General features: G+C 47.3%; 6 protein-coding genes across 6 annotated transcripts; 1 reads left to right on the forward strand and 5 right to left on the reverse strand.

Annotated features, from left to right (window-relative positions):
- Positions 1–2328: 2328 nt before the first annotated feature.
- E1B28_009835 (uncharacterized protein) lies at positions 2329–4678 on the reverse strand (the record flags this gene model as incomplete). Its single annotated transcript, XM_043154758.1, has 4 exons — positions 2329–2910; positions 2962–3537; positions 3598–4597; positions 4644–4678. 4 exons carry the CDS (start codon positions 4676–4678, stop codon positions 2329–2331), a joined length of 2193 nt encoding a protein of 730 aa, XP_043007215.1.
- Positions 4679–5856: 1178 nt separating this feature from the next.
- On the forward strand, positions 5857–7110 carry E1B28_009836 (uncharacterized protein; the record flags this gene model as incomplete). The annotated part of the gene is made up of 8 exons (XM_043154759.1): positions 5857–5911; positions 5959–6048; positions 6100–6191; positions 6248–6328; positions 6390–6428; positions 6476–6614; positions 6667–6923; positions 6985–7110. The coding sequence occupies 8 exons, from the start codon at positions 5857–5859 to the stop codon at positions 7108–7110; spliced, it is 879 nt and encodes a 292-aa protein (XP_043007216.1).
- Positions 7111–7744: 634 nt separating this feature from the next.
- On the reverse strand, positions 7745–9971 carry E1B28_009837 (uncharacterized protein; the record flags this gene model as incomplete). The annotated part of the gene is made up of 3 exons (XM_043154760.1): positions 7745–8685; positions 8741–9859; positions 9917–9971. The coding sequence occupies 3 exons, from the start codon at positions 9969–9971 to the stop codon at positions 7745–7747; spliced, it is 2115 nt and encodes a 704-aa protein (XP_043007217.1).
- A 733-nt stretch (positions 9972–10704) lies between these two features.
- Positions 10705–11377, reverse strand: E1B28_009838 (uncharacterized protein; the record flags this gene model as incomplete). The annotated part of the gene is made up of 2 exons (XM_043154761.1): positions 10705–11217; positions 11264–11377. The coding sequence occupies 2 exons, from the start codon at positions 11375–11377 to the stop codon at positions 10705–10707; spliced, it is 627 nt and encodes a 208-aa protein (XP_043007218.1).
- A 577-nt stretch (positions 11378–11954) lies between these two features.
- On the reverse strand, positions 11955–13164 carry E1B28_009839 (uncharacterized protein; the record flags this gene model as incomplete). Its single annotated transcript, XM_043154762.1, has 6 exons — positions 11955–12179; positions 12234–12277; positions 12333–12467; positions 12526–12687; positions 12735–12993; positions 13063–13164. 6 exons carry the CDS (start codon positions 13162–13164, stop codon positions 11955–11957), a joined length of 927 nt encoding a protein of 308 aa, XP_043007219.1.
- A 387-nt stretch (positions 13165–13551) lies between these two features.
- E1B28_009840 (uncharacterized protein) lies at positions 13552–15518 on the reverse strand (the record flags this gene model as incomplete). Its single annotated transcript, XM_043154763.1, has 4 exons — positions 13552–13568; positions 13644–14060; positions 14113–14239; positions 14292–15518. The coding sequence occupies 4 exons, from the start codon at positions 15516–15518 to the stop codon at positions 13552–13554; spliced, it is 1788 nt and encodes a 595-aa protein (XP_043007220.1).
- Between the last annotated feature and the right edge of the window lie 428 nt (positions 15519–15946).

Raw genomic sequence — 15946 nt, forward strand, 5'->3', positions numbered from 1 at the left:
ATGCATACGGCGCAGCTCTTGAAATTTTGGGGTCCACTTGTCCTCCTGAACGAATATCCTTTCGAACGATTCAACGGCATGCTCCAAAACATACCAACCAATAAACACGTGTGTAAGTTCATGTCCAAAATCACAAACTGTTAGACCTTGATGTATTTGAAATACAGATGAGCTCGACCTGACTATGCTACAACAAATGTGTCGGCAGGCTCGTTTAGCTGCTGTTGCGGCTGACTTTACACAGACACACCCATCCAATAGCAACTTTGGCCAGGTTTTTAACATTTTATACAACAAATTCCCGTATCCTGCCTCGTCTCAAGCACAGTTACCTAATCTCTGGGAATACTGAGACCAGCTCAGTGAAGAGACGTATAGGCTTCTTTTCCAACGTCTTAACCATGGTCAGCCCCAAAGAACAAGTTTTGTGGATTGCCACCAATTCCCGATACCGCCTGGTTCAGAAGACCGCGTTTTGTTTAACTCGGTAAAACACAGACACCACTTGGAGTTTCGCGGATATGGTTATTCAGAGCGATCTCATGGGACTCTCGGGAATAGTACAATATCTTTTTTCAATCCGACTACCAAGGCACAACGAACGGGTTTCATTACGGAGATATTCACTATTCTTCTTCCTGCTTCAGTCGAACAAACGTTTCTCGTTGTTTCGCCTCACCTGTCCCTTTCCAGTTACGACAGGGACAAGGATCCTTACCTTTGGTTTCCTAACTTGCGCTGTCACATCGTTTATTGTCGGGATTCCTCGGAACGCATCCTCATAACGCCGGAAGAGATCATTTTTCACGTTGCACTTTACAGACGACCCAAAGGAACATATGGTATTGCCGAGGAAATATACGTTGTAAACGACACTCTCAATCGCGGTAGAGTCACTTAGCATATTGCATAGGATCGATAAGTTTAATTTATGTACGATGAAGCAATTAGATGACTTTACAGTGCCCTATCCAGTGCGAAGTCAGATGCGTCAAATGTTATATTATCTGTAGTGTACAATCGAAAACGAATGGGTTTTTACATTAGTTGATTCGATGAATGGTGAACTTGAAGAACTCTAATTAGTTCCTTTCCTTCGGTGACTGAACCGGGTGACTCGACTCTCTTCGGTCAATGATACGATAACTAGATGTTTTGTTAAACCTGATGTTGCATAGATCCAGAAGAATTCATACCAGCCATGCTTTCCGAGAGACCTTGCAAACACCTGGCAAGGCAATACACCTGGTCTTGAAGGTGAAGGTTTTCTCGCAGAGCCTGCTCAACGAAAACCTCCAGCTGATGGCATGGCTTTAAAACGCAACTTGATCGCGGAAAGATTTGACACAAACCTCGCGCATTTTGGCTGTCTGCATGTCAAATCGTTTAAGAATCTCTATCTCCGTCTGCATCTTTAGTTCAATGGTCATGATATTACGCTGGTAAAAAGGACTCAAGCAGGTCACGCACATAGATTGGATTGGTGGCCAGAAGAATCGAATCATCATGCATAACAGAGTCTTCATTTGGACTTGTCACAGGCGTGCTAAAGAAAAGCCGTTAGAGAAATCGCGTGGCGTAGAGGTTGTGCAGCACACATAGGAACGTCAAGGTCCATTGGCTCGCCTGTTTCCACGGCTCGCCGCATTCTTCCGTGTAACGTAGTTTTGCAACCCTGGTGAAATTTCTGCGAACCCAAAACCTTTCCACCGCCGCAATGAGATCAATCTGAGAAGAGATGGCCATGGAGGCGCACCTGCAGTTTTGGAGACACCGCCCTGGCCCGGGTCGACTTCTTTGTATATACAACGCCACTGCATATGTTTGAAACGGATCGAACAACCGAACGAGCATGAGTGGGCCCCTGTGTGAAAACTTGTACACGCGATTAGCGGCCACTACGATTCTTGAGGCTATAGCTTACATACCGGTGTTGAGCCCACTCATCGTTCCATTCTGGGGTTGACTTAGACTCGGAGTGTCACGCCTGCGTTTGTTCCTCTGAGTCGATCGAACCATGGTATTATAATGAATCTAGTGAATGAAAGATGGTGAGGACAGTTGGTGGGTTGATTGCGCTTTGAGTGGCGTAGAAAGAGTGGCTTAGGTTGGAAAGAGAACAAGAGTACATATGCTTGAACCGTTGATTGCGAAGCAAATAAATATTGTTCAGGGCCCTTTGCGGCCCTTTAGTCCCTTTGTCACCTTATCGTCTTTCTCCTATGAATGGGATCAACAGCAGATAAAGAACACTTTATTCCAATGACATGTGCATCTTTCACGTTAGACGCTACTTTTGAAGAACTACGAGGTTTAATCTAGTGATTTTTAGGACATATCCACATCCACATCCGGGTCGAGCTCGCCGAGCTCGTCGCTCAAGTCATAGGCTTCAGACACATCCGCGTATCGTTCTACGAAAAAGTCATCGTCTGACATCTTCTTCTCCTTGACTTTGATCTCTTTGTCTTCTGTTGCGAGCGACAGGTTAGGATCCTTGAGAAAAGCGATCCTCAACTTTCCCTTCAACGGATTCTCTTCATTTTCCCCGCCAAGAAGGGCTACACGCTTCGCATCATCAGGAAGTTTCTTGTAGAACGCCGGACTGTAATAGTCGAGGGGCATGCCCGTTGGGAGCATTTCAAGCGTGGAAGTCTTCTGAACATCTGCAGGTGGACGATTTCGAGGCCTGAGTCTCGATCGACGGAACTGGCTACTGTCACGCATACGCTCGTCAAGCTTTCGATACCAGATTTCCGCCGCTTCTGAACGCTCTGGCCGCTTTTTGATTTGATGGACTTTTGTGACCGGGTCCAACTCGTCGTCCGAAGTGGCTTTAGGGTCCGCTAAAATGATATAGCGCTCGGGATAATCGTTCTCTCTCAGAAACTTTTCGCGCGCATTTGCGAGCTAAAGAAGAGTCAGGAATTTGTCACTAATGTCAGCTTCAAAATTACGCACTCTCAAGCGATTCTGGTACACTGTGTTGAGCTCTTGGGCTTTTGCAACAGAGCCTGGTTTATTTCCTTCACTCATCCAAAGTCCATAGAAATAGTGAAACACGACGTGGTTGTAAAACATTTGATGAAGTTCACGGTTTGCAATTAGTTCGGAAGGGCACTTCATGTGGTTAAACACTCCCGCTACCAAGGCTTCGCTGAACGAGTCAAGGGCCACATATTTGCAGGCCTTATTATAAAGAGAGTAGGGTGTCGAGGGTAAGTTAACACGCCATTGCTCGATTCCATATTTCGAGAGCATGATTCGGACGTGTTCGAGGAGAGATTCGGGAATAGTGGTTGCGTGAACACCGATTGTGTTTTTCCGCCGTCCCACGACCAATTCAGCGCGCGACTTTAAAGAAACAAGCTTCGGGTTAATGATGGAGGGGGAACGTCCTGTGCGAGCTAATTGAACGTCTGTCTCGGACGAAAATTGGGACTGGAACTGTTGCAATGCCTCCTGGGTAGGGAGTTCAGGTACTTGACCCGCGCTCAAGAGTCCCCATAGAATGCGTACCCAAAGAAACATGCAGGTCTGGAAAGCAAAAAATGAGCACAAAAGAGTTGAAAGGGAGGGCGAGCTAACAGTACTCACCAAGAGCGCCCGTTCACCGTCTGACAGACCATCTTGTAAAAGGCGGTAAGGCTCGCCCGGGCCTTTGGTCGGCTGCTTGTCGGATGATTTCGTCTTCCGACCAGTGCGTCCTCTCTCTTTCCCTTTCCCTTTCCCTTTCTTGGCTGAGTCAGCAACGACCCTCAACAAGCCCAAAGGTTCCCTCGAAGATGACGCCTTTTGCTTTCCCTTGTATGAGGAAGAGGCGGGAGGTTGGGAGGAATCGGCTGAACCAGATGCATTGGCCCGATTATCCGAGTCGGGGGGAGGTTGGCGAGGTTGAGATTGACACTGCGAGGAAGAGGCTGGAACGTTTGGGCCATCTGTGGGACCAGGAATATTATACCCGGCATTCGGAATATGACTCGGTAAGGGTTGGCTGCGGTGTATGTCATGGGAGGCGAGATTCGGGTGTGCCTGTGACTGAGCGTTAGAGCCAGAGGAATCGCCGGAAACGAAGGCAGGATGTGCATGGGTATTGCCACCAGCAGTGACAGTATGATCGGAAAGGTCGCTCATAATGCTGTCCACGTCGTTCACAGTGGAGGGGGGTGAAGGGCTGGGTGGGGGAAAATCACAGGAAGGAGAAGGAATGTGCGAGTGCGCTAGAAGACGAGATATATCGGAACCTCTGGGGCGTTTGCGTTCAGGAAAGAAAGAAGATGAAAAAGAAGGAAAAGTTTGATGTGAGGGAGCGTTGTGTTGGGGCAAGCCATTTTGAGCATGACCAGATGCATCATGGTGCGACTGCAAGTCCAACGAAGTAGGGGGAGCGAAAAGAATGGATGGATGTATTTCATCGGGTTGGGTAGGAGAAGGATTGGACTGGGTCGATCCAGATGAAACAGATGCTCCAGGCATCATTTGAGAAGTCATCTTGTGGAAGAGCGGCAAGAATAGAGCGAATGAGATGAGGAATATGGAGAGAGCGGCGGGGCTTGCAGTACCGGACTGAACAAAGCCAGGAGACGAGAGGAGGAATCTGCGATCTATGTGAGATGCGGCTATGCCTTTTATATGAAGCGCACTTACCACTTGTTCCTTTGTCTTTGCTCCCCAGCATCGAGAGTTCGACCGCCCTTTGTTTAATTAACTTGACGGTAATTCCGTAGAAAGCATTCACGAGAAATGACGTTATTGTGCGGACCCTCGTGTCACTCGCGTGCTAATTACCCGTCGCCCGGAAACGGAACATGTATCTTAATTGAAGACTCCAAATCCCCAACCACAATTACTGGACGGACGTGAAGACTTTAAGCGAGTCTTCGGATACATGGCACAAGTGCGAGTTCGACGTAACCATTGAAGGAGCTTTGATTGAGAATCCCTGACTTCTGTCAGAGATCTCTCACAACTGCTGCTGCGAGAGTTGGGGACTATTGCGTGGCGAAGTGTGTTGAATCCAACTTCTGTTGGATATACGCGCTACATTTACAGCCATGTTGGCCGCGAGGGAGAAGTTTTGGAGAAGAAGAGCCTTCAACAGAGTTCTGCAGGACTAATGTAGTGTTGGAACGATGGACGACGAGGGGAGTTTGAACGTATTGTCATCTGGCCGTGACATCAGGTTCTGGGTAAGCAAAAAGGTCAGCTTGACGAGGATGATAAGACGTACGCAAGAGCATACAAATGGCGCCCATTGCAACGAGGGAAGGAGCCCGTAAATTGAAGGGTCAGATTTTGAGTGTAACTTTTTGTGACAGTAGGTAACGGTGTGCAGTCACACTCGCTTACGATAAGATAGTAAGATATGATGACAACGCGTACTCATCGACTGAAATCACTAATAATGCCTCGTACTCGAAGTTCACGCGCTAAAGTTGCTGCTCGCAAGGAGCCATCTCCCGAACCGTTCTATGAAGTCGGTAAGTAGTGTGCGAAGGTAGATATCCGTTTATAACTAATTTTGCGTCGTGTGTTAGAAACAATTGAGAAAGCGAAATGGAAGGAGGGGGAGTGGGTAAGTACCAACAAGATTTGTTAATCCATGTCTTTGCATTGATTGAATTATAGTTATACTTTGTAAAGGTGGGCTCCAAGGCTTCAGAAACACTTTTTTTTTGACTCGACCGTTCATGTAGTGGGCCGGTTATGACGAAACAGATAATACGTAGGTTACATCCGAGATCGTGCAGGCAAAATCTGAAGAAAAGCTTCAGATGGGAACCCGGATACTCCTTGAATTATTGCAGTTGGATGTTGGGGAAATTTTGGAGGGACGTGGGGATGAACAATTTTGACATGGTTCCAGAACGGGCTGAAGGATTCGAGTTAGCGAGCAGTGCCAATTTTAGAGGTAATACTTCATTTCAGGAGCCCTCTTTCTTACTCACAGGCCATTAGACTTGTGCAAGACACGACTTGAACAGCAGGAAGAGTTGTATGATACTGAAATAGATCCCCTATATACCGACACCCTTGAGTTGGATGGAGGTGCGCGATAGTCAAAATCTTATTACCTTCTCTGCTGAACTGATCATCTAGGTCAAACCTGTCTAATCCCAGACCCAAAGCTACTGTGGACCAATCCGGAGTGTCTTGGGCTTAAAGGCCTTACAGCTAACGACAGATATCAGGTTTGGGGGATGACCAGATTACTGCTCCTTTATAAACTCAAAAAACGACCCACTAGATTGTTTGCCGCTCACTGGAATCCAAAAAAATTGATGCATCTCAGATCCTCTACAAAAAGGTTAGAAAGGACACCAGAGAAGTAAGTTGACGATCATCCATCATCCATCGTGTTCAAAGATAAACTCATCTTTACCTGACAGGACTCGGGTTGGCTTGACAACTGGAAAGCTGGCTGTGTGGTGAGTAGTGGATTTTATGACATCTTCAATTTACGGATTGCCGGCAGATCTGTGCAGACCCAGAGAAACCCTTGAGCGGTTTACTAGCCTGCCGGTGCCGCTTCAAAGCTTACTGCTTGGAATGCCTGCGTTCACTCGAAGAATCTCATGAAGCCGGTAATGATTTGAGAGAAGGACGCATCTCGTGTGAGTACCGATCTCGCTCATGAGCATTGCCAGAGAACTGACACGCCTGAAGGCCCAACATGTCGAGACTTGGTTTATATCATTAGCTCCAGCTGGGTTATGCTTACGCAGGAAGAGAAAGCAGCCCGACTCAAGAAAAGAAGTGTTGAAAAGATAGAAAAACGGAGATTAAACAAACTCAATAAGCAACTAAAGAAGCATGTGTTCGGAAGTGACAAACCTGAGGATTATGACCAAGGAGCCGCCAGTAGCTCGACACCCATTGGTGTACATGTGATGATCGGTGCTGATCGTGCATCGCATATCAAGGTAAGTTACTACTACACCGATTGACACTTTTCGCTCCTCTACTAATGGTCTTCAGCAACAGGTGATGTCGTTGTTCTTGGCACTAGATTCCACTAGTCCAACGGAGAAGATTGTCAACATTTACCGTGCACAATACCCATCGTGTGATGCAACGGATGAGGAGATATTGGCTCGGTGGTCCACATAATCACTAATTCGTAGCGAATCAGTTTCTGAAACATGAATCGAGCCTTATCGTATGAGATGTAACAATCAAATCAAATCATATTCCTTCTACATGCAATGCAAGTTGTACTTCGAGTGACGTCCTCCCTTTCACACGTTAGTGTTAAGAATCTATTCCTCAACGCGTCAGCTCATTTTCCAATCCATTTTTGCGGATCTGATGAAGTACAGTCTGTAGTATCGTTTACCGTCGTGCATGCCTTTTGGGGCATCTCACACGGTCGAGATTCTCAAGAAAGCGAGCCCCAATGGATTGCCTGTCAAAGCACTTGCGGACTCGGATTCGAGGAGACGTGGCCAAGCTCGGTGAGGTACCGCACTTCCTTTCACTTGAATTAACGATTTTTTTGACCTGCAGTTGACCTGGCCTAGTCGGTCGTTGCGAACGGAGACGACAGATTCTAGTACTTACCACCAGAAACCTACGAAAATCGTAAATTGCCTTTATTCTCGATCGCCGCCTCTACTACACATGACATCTAGATTCCAAGGCTATTTTGACCAACTTGAAAAGTTAGATAAGTACAAGTGAGAAGAGAGTGTTCGACCTGATCAAAAAAACAAGAAAGACAAAAAATTCATCAGTAGCTAGTTTATCAAGATACTCTCGGTAGGATAGGTGGATGGCCAAAGAAACTAAAATACGTCTGTGCATAGTATCGGAAGAGTAACCTTTCCCACTCTTTCCCGGGGTCCACCAGTTGTGGGAGGTTGGGATCTTCTCCACGACTCCAAATGGCATCCTTATCTCCAGGCCAGGTGGTCATCAACTTCCAAAAAGCTCGCAAGGCATTCAATCTCGAAGACCACGGTTCTGCAGAGAATCCTTGTATTGAAGTGGCGTGGCTGATCGTCAAGATATCCCCACCGTTTCCAAAGATCTCACCCACGATTTCCCTTCGACTCCGGCGGTGATTGACAACGAGGACCTTCAATTCCGCAGCTGAAAGAGTTGGAGCCGGTTTAGGAGCAGTCTGATCGGCCAGCTCATCAAGAGAGAGAAGCTGGTATCGAAAGTTGAGGAATGTGAGTTCTTGCATGAGAGACCTTCCCTCCGAAGGAGAAATCGTATATGACGGTGGGAATGTGATGGGCGCGCTCCGACTCTGACGAGAAAACATACTATTGAGCAGTTGAGTCGCAGACTGATGATCACGATCTTGATTTGACTTGGCCAGTTTTTCGCTCTTCCACACACCGATCACTGGGATACTGAGAACTTTCTTCCAAACACCAGCACTGACCGGCTCTGGGAGGGCCTCCGAGTCACGACAATATGAGAGCCAAGGTCTGTGGCAATGTGACCACTGCTTCAAGTAGGTCATCCTCCGCTCTTCATCTGGCGTACTGAAAATGAGAGCCGGGTCAGGGGCAATTGTGATGAGTCTTGGGGGTTGTGCCGGGTTGTGATGCAGGAGTGATCGCTCCAGACTGATGGCCGCGTTGACACCTTTACATGTAGGTAAAAGTGGCGGTAAAAACGGGCTCCCGACGACTAGATCATCAAAGTGCGAGCCGTGACTTTGACCCTGCGAGGCTGCAAATAGCTGTGTAGTCACCTTGAACGTTTGACAAATAAATGGAACACATACCGCTCTTAACACTCTGAGATCCTTTCTTGGCTTGTAGACGTGTTTCCTTATTTTTGGAATATGGGCTGTGATAGACAACTGAAGAACCATTTCGGATGGGGCCAGCAGTAGAGGTGGACGGTAGCGAAGCAGTGGGCGATATAATCCGACTGGAGGATGCGGCTGATAAAGAAAAAGACGACACATAGTCACCGGGTAAATGCATGTTCTCAAAAGGACTCTGCACATCAAAGCACGAAATGGAAGCAGCACGGATTGCGGCGAACTTCTCATCCGACCCAGCCTGACAGCTAGGAAGGGTTATGGGGTACGGAGGAGACGCAGTTGCCATACAAATGTTGGGTAGGGAAAGTGGCTTCACAGATTGGATGACCTGTCGATCGAAAGTGTTATATGGTCGTATGTAGTAGACCGGTAAGTTGGCATTGTACAGCCTGATCGCATCAGTGTCGTTCCAAACGAAGGCGCCCATCCGATTCTCGACCTCTGCATCTCTATTTGCATCTCTTCGCGTCGACCTCGACCTGGAGTGGAAGGTTTCCGTGAAGTCGAGTAGAGCCACAGAATACATCCAATTCCGCCTGAGTTCCGCCAAGCCCCTACGTACATCCCGTAGGGACATAGAACTGGATGTAACTCGTGTCAGACACATGGTAATGTTGTTGTCAAACTCCGTGAGGAGTCTGACAATACCTCGGCCACTTGGAATATGGCCTTGGTGAATGTAAGGTGAGGTCCTGTTGCGAAGCCTATTGATTGAAAACTGCAACTCTGTTGATAGTCGAACATCCAAAGTCCCTTCCTTGCGCTCCCGTCCTGCACGTGAAAAATCCAAGTCTTTCTCATCAATCTTTGACCACATACAACTGTCGCTCACATAGGGGTGATTGTCAGATGAAGGGAAGCGAGGAATGCATGTAAGGTAGAGATTGCTTGTATTAATCGGCTGCGGCCATTGTATTGGATCGTCTTCTCCGTAGAGGCCGTCCTTTCTGCGGTACAGATCGCGAGTCGACCCGAAGGGAGGTTTTGGAATAGAGAAACAGTTTGGAGAGGTGATGAATTCACGGGTTCGAGTATGTAATGACGCTACGAGGCCGTCATTGTAGGTAATCTCTTCTAAACGATAGTTAGCAGGAGAAATACTTAATGGTTACGGGAGCGAGAGAAACCAACGCTTAAAGTCGGGAGAAAGTGTGTTCCTAGTTAGGTCCTTTTCTTTGAGTTCCATAGTGAAGAACCACAGCTTCTGCTATGGTATATACGCGACTTCTGCCACAGAAGGAAAGAGCTTGTCACTGCAAGCGGAATGTGTATGAGCTCGAATTCCTTGGTTGATTTCAGTATCCGCGACTGCTGCCACGGAAATGGGGTAATTCCAGTCGAGTGTAAGAATAACGGGGTCTGGAACGCGTAAGCTCGTGTTCAAGTAGTTGTTGCGGAGTGGGGACTTACCTTTTATCTAAAATAAAGCTTGAGGCGACGATGTGAAGTGGTACATGAGAGTCTAAATTAAGGCCAGTTTATGGTGGTTTGTTTGTTCCATTCACGTGCAACATCAAGAATGACGACGTTGATCCCTGTTGATCCTATATATTTTGATGCAGTCGTCGCTTTGATGCAGTCGCTCAACTTAACTCGCAGCAGAAAGTTGTGAGAAACCCCGGCAGAAGTCGGGGATTATCCTTTCCTTGTCTCTCGTCTACCCCTTGATCTGCATCAGGATAATAAGATAATCGCTCTCCGAGTCAACAGTTGAAAAGATCTTCTGCAGCTATCCTATCACTACACCCTCCTTGACCTTGTCTCATACGCTTTCTACACGACTACCGTTGCGTCAATTATGGAATATATTCTAGTAAATATGTGTTATCGTTGCAACAATCTGTATCAAGTTATACTCGGATGAAGGGAGCAATTATTCGCAAGTCCATATCTCTCTTGGAACTTGGAAGTGCGTTGAGCTAACGATTCGCTTCCTCCATCCGTACAGCAATCCCCTTGACCAGCTCAACGATGTTTTCGTCGGTAACATCTTCAAGCTCCGGATTACCATCAATGAGGTCGAGGACGACATCGATTATATCGTCAATGTCAGTAGACGTGTCTACATGCTGGTCGTCACCCTTTGAAGTCGAAGGACGAGGCGTTAGCGACACACGGTGTTCTGGTGGCTCTGTGTTCAATAGCTTTTCTGGCAAGTCAGGCACGTTCCGTCCTGGATCGTGCAAGTCGATGTGAGCGTACGAAGTCGTACGACAAAGTTTACGACCTTGTTTATGATGTTGAATTGGTGTGGAAGAACTGCTGCCCTTGGAGTTATTGACAGAGTTGCCCCAGTTGTCGTAGGGTGAGTGGCCACTTTGCTGGGTCATACATCCGTTCCTCTCTCTACCTGTAGCCCAGTGCAGACCGTCCAGGTCTTGCCACTGAAACTTGACCGTCTCGAACGTATGTTGAAGCTGTTGGTCGAGCAACTATAGAAATGTCAGGTCAGTTAAATATAGAAAGAAGTCAGCTTACAGGTGTCAGACTCCATGGCTTGGCGTCTTCGAGAGCTTGCATGGCTTCGAGTTTAATCTGCTGGCGCCAGCGTTCTCTCCGGCTTGGAGTAGTGTACTTGGAGCAAGGGGACATGATGATGGATGGAAGTATCACCGATCGTTAGGCTGAAAGTACCCCAGAACTTGCCTGCGGTGAAGCTGATGCCGGTCTACAAAGGGGACATTGAGCCACTACCCTTTTGTGTTTCATTATTTTTGCAATGATTTCAGCCTAAAAGATTCAAAGCACCGTTGTAGCGGGTTGTACAAAGGGAAATGAAAGCGCGCTTTTGAATGACTAATAGGCGCCTAGGCCCTTGGGATTGCTGTTACCGTTCGCCGTAAATCCGTGAAATAAGACTAGCAGAATCCACTGTCGAGAGATGAACTGAAAGCACTCGCTTTTCAACAACGGTGCCTCCTTGATGACTAAATATTAATAGGACGTGGACAACCAACACGCAACGTGTTATATATACACCAACATTATTATACACCTTCATCAATAACACGTGCAGCAAAAAAAAAACAAGGCAATGTACAATAAACAAGACCTATAGCTAGATACTACCCTAACACCGCACAATGGTATGGCAAACCCACAATATGTTGAATGAGGCCACACGTAACAACAACATACTAATAAGAAGAGTTTGTGTCCAATTCCCTCCTCAAACTTCGTCATGGTTGGACTTTTTTACTAGTTTTCCCATTTTACTTGCAATGCTGTCGAGGCGTATGCACATATCGTCATCAAGTCTTGTATGTTTGTATTGAATTTCGGTCGAAATGTCCTCGATTTGCCTTTTCAGGAAACTGATGTCGTTGACGGGTTCGGCGTTGCTGCCCTTTTCGCCAGTGGATTGAACAATATGGTCCATGCGGTGCGATTGATCCTAAACGATCGTCATTTTAAACAGATGGGGCGCGCACTGTATACAATTACTCACATGGGGAACAGAGACAGAATAACTTCTATGTGAGCAATGGTCAACTGGTGGTTTGTGAGATAAAATGGACAGCGTGTATGCCAGAGGAATTTGTCTCACCTTCATCCCTACCAACTAGTGAGCTATTGGGTAATCCTCCATCCACAAAGGTGTAATCGTCGCAAGATTGGCCCAAATTGGCCTGGATGTTGTTTGGCACCGAATACGGAACGGAAAACTGAGCCGGTGCGTTTACTGTTTGTACCAATGGTCATCAACGTCACAAATGCAGATGAAAACCAGGAATACGTACCTGGCAGAGGGGAAGGTGGCCTGTCATTGCTCCTGTTCCTGTGCATTTTATCCGCTGAAATCGGGGCAGTGTAGTCTGTACCATGTCGCCTGGCATTGGTCGTTCTGGTGCGTTTTCGAGTAATGGGGGCTGGTGGTGGACTTGGGGTTAACTGTAACTGTTCTGGAACAAAATGAGTATTAGAGCGACATGGAACGAAAAAGAATTACCGATGTTGGACTTGCCCTCCTCGTCAGCCACTTGACCCGGTTCCACATGCCCTCCTGATGACTGGTGGCCACGAGAATATTCTTCCAGTAGTGCATCGTAGGCTTCATCTGTTAACTTCAACCTTCCCTTAATAACATCCCGTTGGAAGGCGATGGTTCTACTGCATGTTTTTCCTCGCGTACGACATTGTTGGCATTGGATGGGGGAAATTTTGAACTCGCAAATTGTATCGATTTTCTGGCAGTGCAAACACATGGACTATTTTCAATGGTGATCAATGGTTGATGCGAGGCAAGCTAAAGAATATAACATGAAGACGATACCTACCTTCCCTGCTTCTGAAAGCAGCCATAATTTTTTCTCGTCGGCTGTGCCTTTGGCAGTTTGCACACGCATGAACTTGCTTAAGAGTTCCGATTGGTTTGACATGCGAAACTATAATCGACAGATGGTGGTTACAAGTGAAAAACAAACATAGCAAGTAAAGTAACACGTGATTTATATATATACTGTAAAAACATCACGCACCACAGCATGTGGTCAGATATAATGAGTAATCGAATCAGACTTTCGACATATAACCAGGATTAACAAGCGGTTTTGAGCCATGCCTCAGTCTACACCTTGACCATGAATATACCATCGAGATTGGCATGCATGTGTTCAAGAACGTTGGAGTCAGGGCTGTGTAGTATATTTTGTAGATAAATTTTGACTCGACACTCATACAGTAAATACGGTCTGGTACACTATCACGACCAACATTCCTACATATCTAGACAGTTTGATGACTTGACCATGCACAAGGCCAGTCACTTACAGGATTATGTGACCTAGAAGGTAGATAAGAGGAATGATGAGTCCCGCTGGATTTTACGTGGAAGGGAATAAATACGGTAGAAACCTACCGTCCAATCTCCAAATGAAACCCACAATGGAGATGGTGGTGTCTTCCTGTGTCAAAGGAAATTTTGCGAAGACGTACACCTCGTCAATCGTGGTCGCGCGCCATTCGGCGACAATACCCTGAATAAAGGGCGCGCTTCGTGGTTCTGAAATCTTCGACATCAGATCTACGAAGTCAAGCGCATTCAGGACTTCAAAATCCTTTGCTGCAGGCAACCCGGGTAGGTCAAGGTTCACGAATAGGAAGGGATTCGCGGTCTTCATTCGAATACGTTCATGATCTTCGTTGGTTGTGGGGTCCATGGTAGAGGCATAGGCGACGATGCGCTGTGCTCGTGCGGTAGTATGTAGAGAGAGGGTGGTGCTAGCAAAGCATCTCAAGAAACGGCGGTTGTCCGTTGTAAGATACCACTTATCACCTGAAAACAGTAGTGAGGAGGAGAGCAGGCCAGGCCAAATAGTTCAACGCACAGAGTTTCCGGCATTCACCTCGATGAGTCGCTTTCCAGTGCGACTTTTGGCAAGCGTAAGAGCAGTAGCCGACCTTGTCGCAGCCTGCACAGCGCTTGAAAGTTGTCAGGGAGTCTCCTGAAGAACACTATAGGAGGTAAAGTGTCAGCGAGTCAGAAGGAAGATGAGTCAGAAGGTACCTTTGGATGATTTACACAGACGTGCAGCGTTCCTTCAGCTTTCATTGTACGGCGTACCTGACGGACGCCAAAAGCTTTCAGCTTCGCCCAGTCCCAAGGGGTGGAGGGCTTGGTAATAGTGTCCGTGCAATCATCCAACCCACACTTTACCAATTTTCTCCTGGCTTGTAAGAACCGGTGTAGAACATCAGGATAAACAAGGAATCGAGTGATTGTATCAAGAATATCGGCCCAAAGGGGTTGAAAGAGCATGCTGCTAGTGAACGACGGATGGGCGGTCAGAAATGCCTTCAGAATTCCTGCGTCTACAACAGCTTGAACACCTTCGCACCCAACGTCTTGTATGTGAGCAGTCAAGAGGGTCGTCACAGCCTTTACAAGCTCAAGAGCAAGCTCGATATCATGTGGTTCCTCGTGAGACTCGCGGCAGCGTAATAGGTTTCTGAGGAGATGAACAGGCGAGTAAATCCATCCTTGGGTAATGTCATGCCCTTGCGAGTTCGCGGCTAGGGCTCTTCCAAGCAGGACGAGAAGAATACTGCCGACCTTGATCAGGTCACTAGAGCTCATCCTGGGAATTTCCCGAGCCAGATGCTCGAGTCCCGAACAATTGACGCCAAGAGCCCCAAATGCCCTAGCTGGCGTGCAGCCACGCATGTTGGTCGTCGATTCTAGTTCTGGCTTCACCAATAAGACCAGATCTGACCATGCCCCCCACTTGATGATATTAAACTTCTCTTCAGCGACCGTTTCCCAGCAGGTTACGATGAGTTCTATCACAGGATCTTGAATCTGCTCCAAGACCCGCAAGTCGGTGACGACACGATGGGCGCTATCACTGGAGAGATTTGGCATGGACCTGTTGTTGTACACAATGTTGATGAGGAACTGAGGAATCGTTTCCATGGCGGTTTCCCGGGCAATCTCCATGTCAAATGAGTGGGTTGCAGGATGTACGATCAGGTCTTCCATGCAACTCTTCAGCCATGGTTCAAAAAACAGTTTCCACTGATCCTGAGTGACCCAAGTGACCAGATATTCCGTATGCCATTGGTTCGCGTGATTCCCCACATCCCTGAGCAGGGATAAAAATCCGAGGACTTGGTTGGACAGTGCAAAATGTTTGGGGGCTCTGCCAACCAGGCGAGCTTTCTCCTTTATTTCACGCATCCCGACCGAAAGGCGTGCTTCTGGTTCCGAATGAGGGGAGCTGTTCGATCTGACCATCGGTAGTGGTAGTGGGGCTTGAGTGGCTCAACGAGTGCGTGATAATGTAATGGGGTACGAAGATGAAAGTGGGTTGTGAGCTCTAGATGGCAAGTCGGTTAGAATAGTGGCGTACGCTTGAACCGTGGGCCGTGTATGAAAGAAGACAAAGAAACAAGTATATGTTGCCACGTGCTGACCAATGCAAGAAATGATTACGACGGGAGGAGTGAGGCACCGTCGGACATATAAGCGAGGGTCGACACCACGCGGGGTGGTCTTTGTTGTGAAGATGATATTGATAATGAATGGACAGTTGTCGAGAAGAAATCGTGAGGGGCGAGGTTCGCTCATGTAGAGGGCGTGCGTGAGGTAGAGAGCGAGAAGAGCCGGTCAACGCGCCAAAAAAGTTCTCGTAGGCATCCAGGAACCTGGTAAGCAAAGAGGTT

Source organism: Marasmius oreades, chromosome 6 (assembly GCF_018924745.1).
Source record: "Marasmius oreades isolate 03SP1 chromosome 6, whole genome shotgun sequence".
Taxonomy (NCBI): Eukaryota; Fungi; Basidiomycota; class Agaricomycetes; order Agaricales; family Marasmiaceae; genus Marasmius; species Marasmius oreades.